Source organism: Limulus polyphemus, unplaced genomic scaffold (genome assembly GCF_000517525.1).
Source record: "Limulus polyphemus unplaced genomic scaffold, Limulus_polyphemus-2.1.2 Scaffold3873, whole genome shotgun sequence".
Taxonomy (NCBI): Eukaryota; Metazoa; Arthropoda; class Merostomata; order Xiphosura; family Limulidae; genus Limulus; species Limulus polyphemus.
In genome coordinates, this window is record NW_013669483.1 from 48,206 (window position 1) to 62,151 (window position 13,946).

At 34.6% G+C, this 13,946-nt stretch overlaps 1 protein-coding gene across 2 annotated transcripts in view; it reads right to left on the bottom strand.

Annotated features, from left to right (window-relative positions):
• Positions 1–3,076: 3,076 nt before the first annotated feature.
• Positions 3,077–13,946, bottom strand: part of LOC106470201 (EMI domain-containing protein 1-like) — an 18,587-nt gene continuing 7,717 nt past the window's right edge. The window contains exons 2-9 of one of the 2 annotated variants that reach the window (XM_022398808.1): positions 12,935–13,066; positions 9,927–10,024; positions 9,489–9,550; positions 8,819–9,332; positions 8,174–8,383; positions 6,369–6,436; positions 5,080–5,176; positions 3,077–3,860 (exon numbers count right to left, since the gene is read on the bottom strand). In XM_022398808.1, coding sequence (XP_022254516.1) covers positions 3,580–3,860; positions 5,080–5,176; positions 6,369–6,436; positions 8,174–8,383; positions 8,819–9,332; positions 9,489–9,550; positions 9,927–10,024; positions 12,935–13,066 — 1,462 coding nt within the window. In that variant the 3' untranslated portion in view covers positions 3,077–3,579. Of the gene's footprint in view, positions 3,861–5,079; positions 5,177–6,368; positions 6,437–8,167; positions 8,384–8,818; positions 9,333–9,488; positions 9,551–9,926; positions 10,025–12,934; positions 13,067–13,946 lie in introns of both variants that reach the window. The other variant, XM_022398807.1, reaches the window with a different exon arrangement.

The following is a 13,946-nucleotide window of genomic DNA, read 5'->3' on the forward strand; positions in this document are numbered from 1 at the left end:
AATTTTCATAAAGTGACCAGAAAAACGGAGGTAACCCGTGGCCCGATTTTAACGAAACTTGTTTTATTCTGTTTCTATTCTCATTTCATTACAATATGGCGCTATTGTGTGCCGTTTTTTTGCTGTATTTAATTACAGACAAGCAAACAAACAATCTCGGAGTTTTTAGTAGTATATAGATAACGTTAAGTTTCACTTTCCAAGATGCACAGTGATCATTTTTTGTAGTGTGACCGAGAGTCTCAACCTTAATGTGCCCATGAACTTGGGTACAAATCCGATCACGCTTTACTGTTATTAACGCCAAACCAAGAAAATGCCCTAACTTCCCACTCTAAAAAATGCTTCAAAGTGATTTGGAGAGGACTGTCCCATACTGACTTCCCATCTTGTGTAAAAAAATCGTATACATCGGTCTTTTAGTTGTCGAGATACGCGCGTAGAAATTATTAGTAAAACGTTGGTTGTTAATATAACATTATACATGTATTAATTAACATACCCGTTCAACGCGCGGTGAAGACAGAAAACGTAGGGTGTAACATGGGGGTGGAGGTTCCGAGCGCCAAACGACTAGATTTTGGTGACAATCGGGTAAGAAATCGCTGGTTATAAACGCAATTTTTTGTCATAGTCAGATTAACTTATATTTGTCGTGAATATCTTCGGAACTTCTTTCCCATATAGGAAAAAAAAATGCAAAATTAAATTTCATATTGGTTGTACTGAAGTTTAATTGAACTAAATAATTTTCGCCTTAATACACGAATATCCAGAAAAATAAAATCATGAATAAGCCTAAGCCTAATAACCCAACCGTGTTATTGAGCATGATGGAACGGCTTAGAAAGCGTTTTTCGCCTTAATACACGAATATCCAGAAAAATAAAATCTTGAACAAGCCTAATAACCCAACCGCGTAACTGAGCATGATGGAACGGCTTAGAAAGCGTTAAAAATTGTGATTGAATTTAAAACAATGATAATGTACGTGTTTAGAATTTGATTAACTTTTGATAAATGAAAGTGAAAATTTAACAGATTTATTTCTTTATAAGTTGCACGGGCCATACATACGAAAATTGAAGATATGAAAACACAGCAGCTTTAACATAACACCAAACTTGTAACTTAGCCCCGGTCTACAATTGTCAACCTCTTTTTTTTTTTTTAATTAGGTCGTTTATTTTATTAACATACGTTTAAAACTGCACGGATAGTAGACCCAAGTATTTAAAGGGATATAAGTGATCAGATTTTAAACGAGTAGTGAGGGAATTATTTAGAATAAAACACGGACTTTTTTCTACGTTAAGATACTTTTTATTTGCGAGCTTTCGGCCCTCTTACTGGAGTCTTCATCGGGCAACAATATTAATTTACCTATGTTATGTTTGTTTGTTTTGAATTTCGCACAAAGCTAAACGAGGGCTATCTGCGTTAGCCGTCCCTAATTTAGCAGTGTAAGACTAGAGGGAAGGCAGCTAGTCATCACCACCCACCGCCAACTCTTGGGCTACTTTTTACCAACGAATAGTGAGATTGATCGACACATTATAACGCCTCCACGGCTGAAAGGGTGAGCATGTTTGGTCTGACGGGGATTCGAACCAGCAGATTGCGAGTCGAGCGCCACCTGGCCATGCCGGGCCAACTACGTTATGAGTCTAAAAAATCCAGTAAATTGATAATTTCGATTAAGAATATTTTCATGCAATTAAATATACGTTGTTTTAGGCCCGGCATGGCCAGGGGGCGCTCGACTCGCAATCAGAGGGTCGCGGGTTCGAATCCCCGTCACACCAAACATGCTCGCCCTTTCAGCCGTGGGGGCGTTATAATGGCCTTTAGGAAGGCCAGCGACAGGCCTGTTGCTTATTCTCAAAGCAAGCAAGCTACCTCCAAAGTCATATATTAGCACTAATAATTACCTTAATCTGATATATATTGTGAACCGGTGTATTTGTCAGTGTGTTCGTCTGTCTCCCGTTTGAAAAACTGCACGCAGGCAAAGCTCAACGTTAACTTTTGAAATGGCAGGTGAACAGGCATAAATAATGTTGATGTCAAATTTTATTTCGCAAGCAGGATATTCTACACTAAACTGTTAGGAATTAATCGTATTATCATTCACATTTCAAAATGTGACGTAATTAAACAATAAAAATGTAGATTTACCGTATGTTATTGTTGAACGGCTCTTAGCATGACTGAAATGCTCAACAATTACTTTTAGTGGTGGGCGGTATAAGTAGCTCAGAGATTTGGCTCTGAGTGAAACCGAGTGCAACACAATTAACTTTTTTAAAGTCCATGAAATAAGTTAGATTGTTAAGTTTACTTAAGCTTTTCCGTCACTGGGGACGGGTACTTATGCTTGTTTCATATATCCTCAAATTAAGTTAAGGTGTGGTTTGAAAAAGTCGAGATGATTAAAAAGGATCATGAACTTTAAATTGAATATAATGAATACCTCACTTGTGATATATGAGTTCACGTGCCCGAAGTGCAACCGCAAGAAGGCGCTGCAGTAGAATAAAAGAACACTGAAACACTAACAACTATAGTACCAGTAGTAATACCAAAAACTTTCTAAACAAATGTAATGTCATGTTTACCTCCAGGATTTTCCGTATCATTCTCCATTCCCTGGAAAAATACCACCTTAGATTGCTAAAATATCTTGCTTTTAAGCTAAGAAAACAAGAATATGAGCGCACTACTACTACATTTTAAACTGTGAAAATGTAAAGATTAGAATTTGAACTTCCATCGTTGAGTATGATGTGGTCTAAAAACTTGCTCATTAAATAACAACTCGTCTCGTGCCTGTACGTAAAATACCAGAAGATCCTCACTTTATGTAATAAGACAACCAAAACACTTCAGTTAACGAGTCTTCATCCCTAACTTCTCATTATTAGAGTCACAGTAATCAAGTCTTTGAAATCCAAATTCTTTTCTCTTTGTAAGTACTTTGTAGTTACATATTTATCATTGTTTAGTGTAACAGTAGCTTTTTAAACACATTTATTTGGATAACATCAAAGATATTTATATAAATAATTACTCGAAATGCTGACAAATTTTTTATTGGAACGACGAGTGAAATACAAAAGTAGAACCTTGTTAAAAATACATAGACAGTATTCTTTGCCAGCAGTGACACGTTTGATAAAATAGGTACTGAGTGATAAAACACTATTGTAGCCTTAAAAAAATCACTTTATCAAGGTATCCTACGCATGCGTACTCCCAAAAGAAGCTTATCCTGTTTAATAGTAACACTGAATTATAAAGCTATGAAAGATTTATATAATCAAAGAATGACATATTTGATATACAAAATCATATCTGCTAATTTAATTCTAGCAAATAAATGTGTTTGTTTTTTGAGGAGTGGTTCTTTGTAATAGGTAATAGTATAGAAATGGTTATAAAACAAATTAATATTTTAGTGGTGAAATTATCAGTAACATTATCTACTATAAATCAAGATAAAACAACCCAGGGAAAGTTTAAAACATACATCTATTAAATGAGATGTAGGACGTTACGAAGGTTCAGTAATGACCAAAACTAGCCAGCTGTCACACCAGGAGGCTTTTCTTTACCGCCATCGCTGGAGTCGGAGGAATCCTTCTCATCTCCCAACATGTGCCTGTAAGGATCAACAACATCTCCTCTGATGACGCTGTTGACTACATCCACGCCTGTGTCCACGTGAGGGAAGTCCGGGCTTCCGGGTATACCCCTGCGAGAAGCCAAGGTTTGCGGGTAAGGGTATATTCCTGGTTCTGGTGGAATATCTTCCAATGGATAACGATCAGTGCGAATACCAGTTGGATGCTCTCTTATTTCTGTTAAAAATTATTTTATTATATTATTTGTTTATGAAATATAATAAGTTTATATTTATAGCAAAGCTACCAAATCTATCTTCCGCCATCCCTAATTATGAATTACTGGTCAAAGGAAAAAACAGTCAGCTGCTCCTTACACCTACGCCGAGGAGTTGACTCTCTCTCATATAATATACCCACAGCTTAATGTACGAGGACTATTTTGTGGTATAGCACTGACTCGAACCCGGCTCGTCAGCTTCGAAATCCAGAGATCTACCACAGAGCCAACCCGCGTCTATATGTTAAAAAACAGCTACAATCTACAGAGGTAATTTCACGGAACTGTAATACAAAAAACATTATCACACACTAAATGATTAGTATATGTTTTAGATCTATAACTACATTTTGCAATCCGATACAATATACGCAAATGTCGCGTTCGGAGTCTGGATTAGGCTAATTTTTACCATCTTCTGAGCAGCCAATTTTCTTTCACTAATAACTTTTTGTTTTTTTGAAAAGTAAGTTAGTGTTTTACCTAGTGGAGAACTGTCAAATATTCACCAATAATAAAACGTTTTTCTTAAAACATTCATTTATATCAATTTTGTTTTCAAATTCTGATGACTTAATTTTGAAACAATGAGTACAGTTCTTAAAAAATACTTAATAAATCTATGACGATTTTATTATACAGAATTCGGAGATATCGTTTAGGATTTTAATGTAATTGTTCATTATTTATTGTTCTTCACAGAAGAAAATTCGTTCAGAGCACATTTTCATTTAAAATTAATAATACTGAATTATCATAATCTTTAAAAGTTTTGATAATTTCCAGCTAACGGTTCTATAACCCCTCAGCTATATATTTAAGCAGAATATTAGCCAACATTTTATTATATTGCAGCCTTTACTTGAATAATTATGTTACCATATCCAAATTGTTTAACAACACATACAATAATGGAAATAGGTGAGTTTAAAAGAAACCGAACCAATGCAACAGAGAATAATCTGAGTATTCAATGATATGAAAAAGATGGAGAGGTTATTTTATAGTGATTACGTGTTCTGTAATAGTACTAATATCAGTAATTAAGAGAGGTTAGTTTTCTTAAGTTCTTCTTGTTCTCTCACACACACACACACAAATATTGCTAATATAATGAAATATATATATAAGTTCTTCCCTGCGTGGGATTTCAAGTTTGAATAAAGTTGGAAATACCTTTTAAAAACTTTGGCAGTAGGTCCTCGATGAGAGAGACTCTGGCGTCTAATTTATCTACCTGTTCTTGAAGGCTTTCAATCATCTCTAGCAGAGTCTAATAAGAAACGATATGAAAAATAGATTATGTTAAACATTTTTTCATTAAAGAAAGGACAGTATAACTGCAATTTTTAAAACTGTAAAAGTAAGACAGAAATTTCCAAACCTCTACAACAATACAACGAGAATTGCAATAAGTTTAAAATGGAGAACTATAGCAGCAGAAAAAGAAGGCTCAGCTAAATTGCAGGTAACTTATAAGTTGGTTATTCCCCAAAAATAATTAGGTGATATTTATCTAGTGAATAGGAAAATCTACATATAAGTTCAGAGAGGAAACTTTTAAATCTGTAAATTTAAACGGGATATCTGTAGGCTTAATGTGATAAATGACTAAATCTATTTTAGCGAGTTTTCTGTAGGCCTAATGTGATAAATCTATAAATTTAAAGAACTTTTCTGTAGGCCTATTGCAATAAATCTATTAATTTTAACGAGTTTTCTGTAGGCCTAACGTGATAAATTTATAAGTTTAAAAGGTTTATCTGTAGGCCTAATGCTAGATCTTTACTTGAATGCAAATACTGTATGATTCCTCTAATGCACTCATACCGATGTCTTACATTTCGTTAAGCCTATCATTTTGTCGTATACATGTAAATTATAATCAGATAACTAAAATGTAGGGTCCCACTGTGAGGGTCACAAAAGTGGCTACATTTTTCTATTACTTTAGTTTTGATGAAATTTTCCAAATATTATCGATTATTATGACATAATTAACTTTACTGACAATTGAAGGTTGATTTTTAGGGTATTTTCATCAAAAACTATCTCTAACCATCATTGATCAGTCAATGACTTTCTTAAATGTTATGGTGTGTATGCCTTTTACAAGCTGTTGAAAAATGTTACTGTTATATTAGTCATAAGTATTAAGCTCATTACATTTTTAAACACTACATTCTTAATCTAGCCCCTTAGGCGTACACAGCATAACAATTATTGTTGTATCAAATGGCTTACATAAATAATGTTTATTAATTGTTATTTTTTGTTGTATCTCAGCCGGCTTGAAGAGCTCTGGATTGAGCGAAACGCGTCGTCGGCAATGGATATGACAAATATAATAGTCTGATTGGAATTCTATTATATTACACAGTGACTTTCTTACAGATTTTGAACTAGATTAACACTAATAACTTGCTCAGGAAATATACATAGAGGGTTGAATATTCAATGCTTACCCAAGGCAGGGGCAAATCATCTTCTTTGGGGGCATCAATCGGGGCATCTTGGGCTCCAATAGGCGGACCTAAAATTAAAATTAATATATAAAATTGTTTTTCTGGAATTAACAACAAAAATATTCAGAAGATGTAATCCCTAAGATAATTCACAGAGATAATACATTATGAGGAGTAATCCCCAATCCTGATAATTTATCTTTTTTCTTTTTATTTTTACTTGTTCTTAATCATGAGACTACACAATGGGCTATCTGTGCTCTGCCCACCACAGGTATCGAAACCCGGTTTCAGCGTTGTAAGTCTGCGGACATACCGCTGTGCCATTTAGGGACCCTTCAAACTTACTGCTGAGCTAGCAGGGGGCTATCACGTAAAATTTCACACTTAACGGTCAATTGATGATCTACTTGATTTGTTAATTTATTTTTGTATGCTAGACTTTTGGATTCAGTTTACAACAAGGTAAGCGCTTAACGGTTTAGATCATAACATAACACAATATATTTCAAGAATGACTTTGATCCAAATTTTGTTCATTCGTTGAATATCGCTCAAAGCTACTCGAGAACTATCCAGTGCTAGCCATTCCTAATTTTGAATTGATAGATTAGAAGGAAGGTAAATAGTCAACACCGCCAACTGTTGGTCTACTCTTTTACCAAAGAATAGTGGGATTGATCGTACACATTGCGAGTCGAGCACCCTAACTACCAAGTCAACACCGCCAACTGTTGGTCTACTCTTTTACCAAAGAATAGTGGGATTGATCGTACACATTGCGAGTCGAGCACCCTAACTACCAAGTCATGCCAGGCCAAGTTTCATAGTTATAGTTTCTGTTAACAAACCAAATTTTAATTTCACATAACTCACATATGTTAAACACTAATTTATCTAAATAAACTCATGATTTCTACACTAATCTACTTTTATTCTTGACCTCTGATATAACTAAACGGTGCTAAAACAACGAACTTAAGAGATTTTAAACAGTGTCTCTCTAATTGCTCCTGTTAATTTACACAGACCATTTATTCAATAGTATTTTGAATTTAACGATGACTACTCATTACAACATAATATAAGACATCAGCAATAAAGCAGGTTCAAAGGATTATGAATACTGGAGTGGAATATACTCTTGTTACCATAACACTTTGTAACAGAACGCCTTACTCACACCACCAAGTTACTGGTATCTGTTTTATTCAATAACCTAAGGTGTCTCTGGTATCCAAGAGTGTGCGTTGATAAATAACTATTGAACACAAATATTATAAAAGATAGGAATTTCTCCAGTAAGTTAATTCGTACAAGTTATCAATAAATTATATACAGTAGTGCCGGCGAGGCCTTTCGCCAAATACCAGAGTTCTTCAGGCAGGCTGGAATATGAATTACAGTGATATAGTGGTAAAACAAAAACAAAAAAGCAATGGTCATAACCTAACTTTTGAAGTGACCGTCTAATAGTTATGATCTATTGTAATTTAACCGAAGGACATTATTTAATGAGCTATTTTAAAATAAATACCGTAAGACGTGAAACCTTTGTTATTACAAAATGCATGCAGTCAAGTTGTTCTTGCTTGTTTGGCAACATTTCGGATACGTGGAGTTTAAACCGAAAAAAATCACGTATCTGTCGTTTTTTTGTCGTATTAACTTTCTGGTTTCTGTTATACCTGTTTGACCAAAGTTTGGAAAAATCTTTATATTGACCATTACGAAATCGGAAAAAACAAATGAAAAAATAAGCCATAAAAACCAGAACCGGCTACAAAGAACTAACTTACTAATACCACTGGCTCGGAAATTTAATCCAGGAGGTCCTGGAGGCCCAGGACGGCCAGTGCGACCTTCTAGACCAGGCTCTCCTGGTAGTCCAGGCAGTCCCACTGGTCCAGGTTCTCCTCTTGGACCTGGTGGCCCAGGAGGACCTTGAGGGCCACGGGGGCCCTGGGGTCCTGGTGGTGCAGATATTCCAGGAATTCCATCTTTTCCAGGCGGACCTGTAAATTGTTAATATGTACATGTAAATATTAATTGCAGTAATACTACTAATGAACATGATTATGGTAATTTATTTAGTTAACCCTTTTCATCATGAAAATAGTATAGTCATTCTACTGCTACTACTAAAATAAATATATGTGTGGCTCACCGATGGGTAAAGTTATACATTTTGATAAAAACTGTTAGGTTACATTAATTAGATAAATTGTTTAAAACAATTAACAGAAATAAGTCGCAAAGTTTGAGGCTCATTAAGTACTTCCTGACTTCAAACATATATTTCTGAACTCAAGTTTTCAAACCAGTTCAAAATCCGACAATTCTTAAACTAGTAATACAGAAGTATGAATCCTTATCATTTTTCTGCTGTAGTGCCAGCCAATATCCCTCTTTAAAACAAAGTTCACGTTCGATAACACACGTTTCTTTACCTTCCTTCCCTTCCAAGCCGGGAAGTCCTGGTTCTCCAGGAAGGCCAGGTGGTCCTGGAGGACCACGCAGTCTATCAGCTTGTTCATAATCTGAAAATCTAGTGTCTCCTCTTCTTACTCCTTCGTAAACATCACCTGGAGGCCCGGGAAGTCCAGGTGGGCCTCTAGGGCCTGGAGGTCCAGTTCTTCCTGGAAGTCCATTCTGGCCAGGAGCTCCAGAATCGCCTTTTATTCCTGGCCTTCCATTCTGTCCTGGAAAACCTGTTGCGCCTGGTGGACCAGGTGGACAGTTACAAGACTGAGTGTCCACGTTTTGCCTAAAAACCCCATATTCGGGATCACTTGTAGGACTCTTCTGAGGACTTTCTTCAAACAGTTTTCCTTTGGCAGAATGACCAGGCACTGTTACAGGTTGCCTTCCATGACCAGATGCGGGTTCAATTTCTTCAGAACTATCACTGTCGTCTTCAGATGCTGAATCTCTGGATGACTTGTAGCGTCGAACACGGGAAAACTATTGGATGAAAGAAAGAAAAAGCTTGAAGCAACCATCCAGTTTGTAGGGAAAGAACATATTTTTTTAATTAATAATATGGTAAGTATCGCTGAAGATAACTCCGGAACTGTTAAAAAATGAACTAAAGAAATCAGAACTTCCAATTACTCTTACTTGAGATTCTAGGAGTCGAAGTCTTCGCTCAAGAGTCTTGAATGATGAGCAGTTGTAGCAATCTGAAAATAAATATTTTTAAACCTGTTTAATGCAAAAAAACTACTATGAAACTATCAAAGTGTGTCATACAAAGCAGTTCTTTCTATCAAGTATTTGTACGACACGGGTGAAAAATCATAATAAATTCATATACTTTTTAAACATTACAACTGTTAGATTTCGCTGTAAAAAAGCCGTTATCTACAATCTACCTTTAGGGGCCGAAACTTGTAGTTCAAGAAAATTAAAAGTGTGTTCTAATGCCCAAAAATTACATAGTTTAATGTTTACCAATCAGAATATTAGAAACATTATTACCCATCTGGACATAACAAAGAGGTCAACAATTACAAACATTGTTATCCAATTAGACATAACAAAGAAGTCAAGACTTACTATTGTCGCAGTGGTCCCCACTGTGACCAGGGCAACACTTCCATACAGTCTGAGTAACCGATTTATAAGTCGTGATATACTTAGGCCTTCGCATTACACTGAAATAAATAAGTAAGTAATCAATGGTGCAACAAAATAACTTTACAAAGAATAATAATAATAACAACTTCCAATTACAGTAAGCTTTGTACTCATGGGGAAATTAAAAATCAATCTGGCCATCAGTACGGCCAATTGAATATATTTTTCTCACGTAACTACTGATACAGCTTATAATTCATTATTTCGTCAGATGGCTACAGTTACGTATATCATCTCGGGGCCTTTTTTTGTTATTAACAAGGTAACTACTGTAATTATTTCGTTAGTTAGATCTTGGCCATCAAAAATTGGCGAAGTAATGTAAGCCAATAGGCCTAATAGTTGTAATAAAATCCCATTCGTTTTTTTTTTCTAAGTCAATTAATTTACCCATTACTGATTTGAAGTGGGAGGTGTGTAAACAAAGAATATTACGTCTTCTTCACGGTTCTTACAAGTCACGACGCCTTTCGTTCAATACTAGAAGCACAAAAACTTACATTTCAAATACGTAATGAACAAATTAACCCTAAAATTATGGATTCGTTTATAAACCGTTCATTAAGGGTGGAGTCCACTTATTTCTTCATATTGTGTAATTTTACGTTTTCTTCCCTGTTACAAAAGTCAATTTAAGAAAACAACTTACCAGGACAAAAAGCGGAACCACTTATTTTCTATGTAAAATACACAGAAGACCCCCAGAAGTAATTAAAGGAATTAACTTTAATATTGATGGCATTTTTTTATATATAAAATGTGCATGGTGTTAAGGACTCTGTAACTGAAAAAAAAATCATGCACCATGAGCAATCTGGTGTATAAATCGTATAGAAAAATTCGTTTGAAAAGTCAATAAGGTCCATCTACTTTCATCGTTATCTCTAAGGTTAAGAACCGTTTAAAAAAAAGCGTCTACATTATTAGGCCTACATCATAAGTTTCGAGGAAATCCATGAAAATAATGTCTTTAAGCAACTATAGTTATGGAAAGAAGTTGTTTTTTTTAACTGAAACAACATAAAAATTGAGCAGTTGGTGTATTTACTTAATTATTTATAGTTACTAAAGAAATCGGTCAGGCTATAACTTCTTCATTGCGAAACAATTTATTTATAGTGACAATAGTATATATCTAAATATATAAGGAATGTTTGGTAACAAGGAACAAGTTAGTAAATGCTTGTAATCACTTTTATTGATTTTGAAAAATCGGTTTTTTTACTTCTTCTAGAAATTTATTACCCAAAATTGGGAGATCTATTGAATAAAGAATGAAAGCAGGGGTGAAATTATCAAAACAAAATGTACAGGTACTCAGCAGGGTGAAGTAGGCCTGTTTTTGAAAAAAAAAAAAAAAATCTACGAGTAAACATAAAAAACTACAAAGTAAATCAAATAAGTCCCGGTACTAGTACCGCCTTAAAAAAATAAGTCCCAGTACCAGTGAGTACCGGTATAATTTCAACCCTGAATGAAAGTCAACTTTTACATATAATTTCGTCCTTTTTGTAGAATTGTTTTGGCGAACACACTTTAAAAATGTATATCTTCTGGTAATAATGTCTACCGTTATAGAAGGTAACTTTACCAAGTGCTGTATCAACCAAAACAGTAATAGTCAATCTCGCTAATTAGTTTAGTATATGGAATTGTACCTTAAAAACCACAAACTATTATAACGAATTTCTTAGCTGAAGAAGTCAACAAAAAATTATTAAAAGTTCCAAAGTATTATTACCTAGGTTCCAACAATGACGACAAAAAATTATTAAAAGTTCCAAAGTATTATTACCTAGGTTCCAACAATTACGATAAAAAATTATTAAAAGTTCCAAAGTATTATTACCTAGGTTCCAACAATGACGACAAAAAATTATTAAAAGTTCCAACAATGACGAAACATCTTAGATGCGAGATTCTTTTTTTTTTTCCAACTAGTTTGTTTGTTTGTAATTAAGCACAAAGCTACACAATGGGCTTCTGTGCTCTGCCCACCACGGGTATCGAAACCCGATTTCTAGCGTTGTAAGTCCGCAGACATACCGCTGTGCCACTGGTCGGCTTTTCCAACTAGTGTATTCCATGTTTAGTGCATGATTTACGAATAATTTAATAACTTACCACTAGAGGCGAAACGTGTCAATATTTTAAAATAAATATATTATTTTCTTCAATCTATTTAGAGTTGTCTTTGTATATGCAAAGGGAAGCAAATTATATTATAAATGTCAATATGAATATTGATAGATAAAAAAGAAAAATCGTTTCCATGGTTCGTATACTTAAATCGGATTGAAATTACAGTATTTTCCAAAACTTTACAAAGCTCTTATTTAGTATCTTACACAACTATACTATACGAGAAAAACGAGATAGTAATATTATGTCAAATAATAAAAAACAACTTTATTTATTTAACACATCATGTTGTTTTCTGTAGCAAAATGCTCATACACAAGTTTGGACTTTCAATTTTTTCATCTTCATATTTAACTCCTAATTTTTTGCTGACTTCCTGAAGTTGTTTGACTATCTTGTTTCTCAGTCTATTCGGCAAGTTCACCAGCAGAGGGCAGAAGTGCTGAACTGTTATCAAGCCATCTTTTTTTCGTTTACGACCAAGATTATGTATTTGTTCTTGTAAGATTGACTTTCTTTTTTCCGTCACCTCACTTGCAACCTTTTCCTTTTTCTGATCTTCAAGATATAACATATATTTCTGTCTGCCACTTTGAGCAGCCTGGAGAAATGACTTTGACATTATCACTTCCAGGGTTTTCTTTAAAAAAATAATTTACTTAAAATCACACTTTCTTAAAAGTTTGAAGCATCAAAACTTTTATTTTCCTGATGTACCAATGGCAAAAAATACATGCTTAAATATTACCTCATGTTAAATTAGCATGTTACGTTACTATCCTTACCGATAGGTGCCACCACAGTTACGGTTATAGGGCCACTGCCAACAACGCTGCCAGTTCCGACCAATAAACGTCTCTGTACCGTTCCTCTCTTTACAGGGCACCATCTTGGAGACTTTGTACGAACACCAGTTCCTGGAATATTTAAAGATATATTTAATAATTTCTCTAATGGAAAAGAGAGATACAGAAATATTTTACGTTCCAACAAACAAATAATATCGTAATGCAGTTATACAAAAGGAATGAACAAATATGTAGTATCAAATAAAAAAATATTTCTTTAGGAAAAGAAGATTATTTGTTTATAGTTGAGCACAAAGCTACACAAACGGTTATCTGTGCTCTACCAATTACGAGTATCGAAACCCAGTTTCTAGCGATGTAAGCCCGCAGACATTCAATACCACTGGGGGGCGAAATAAAAGATACTGTTAGAAAACTATTAATGTGTTGTAAAAAGTAAATTGTACATTACATATAGTCTAAAGACAACAAGGGACCTGTTGGTCAATCTACGTTGTCCTACCCACTAAACTAAGCTTTAAAATGTAAATTAAATACTCAAAGCCATTCTTTATCATTAAAATCAAATCTTCACTTAAGCTCCCTTAAATTAACTGCATCAAACACATCTGATGATGGCTCTTACCTAGTCCTACCATTATCACCTCTAAGTACGAAAAAAACGTAATGCATCAACATTATCAATTCCCTTAACAATTTCAAACACTTCAATTAAATCCTCCCTAACTCTTCTTTTTTTCCCATGAGAAAACAATCACAGAGATATTAATCTATCCTCATATGACCTTTCCAACCTAGGAGCCTTCCTTTGGACTCTTTACAACAATTCAATGTCCTTCCTAAGGTAAGGAGCCTTCCTTTGGACTCTTTACAATAATTCAATGTCCTTCCTAAGGTAAGGAGCCTTCCTTTGGACTCTTTACAATAATTCAATGTCCTTCCTAAAGTAAGGAGCCTTCCTTTGGACTCTTTACAATAATTCAATGTC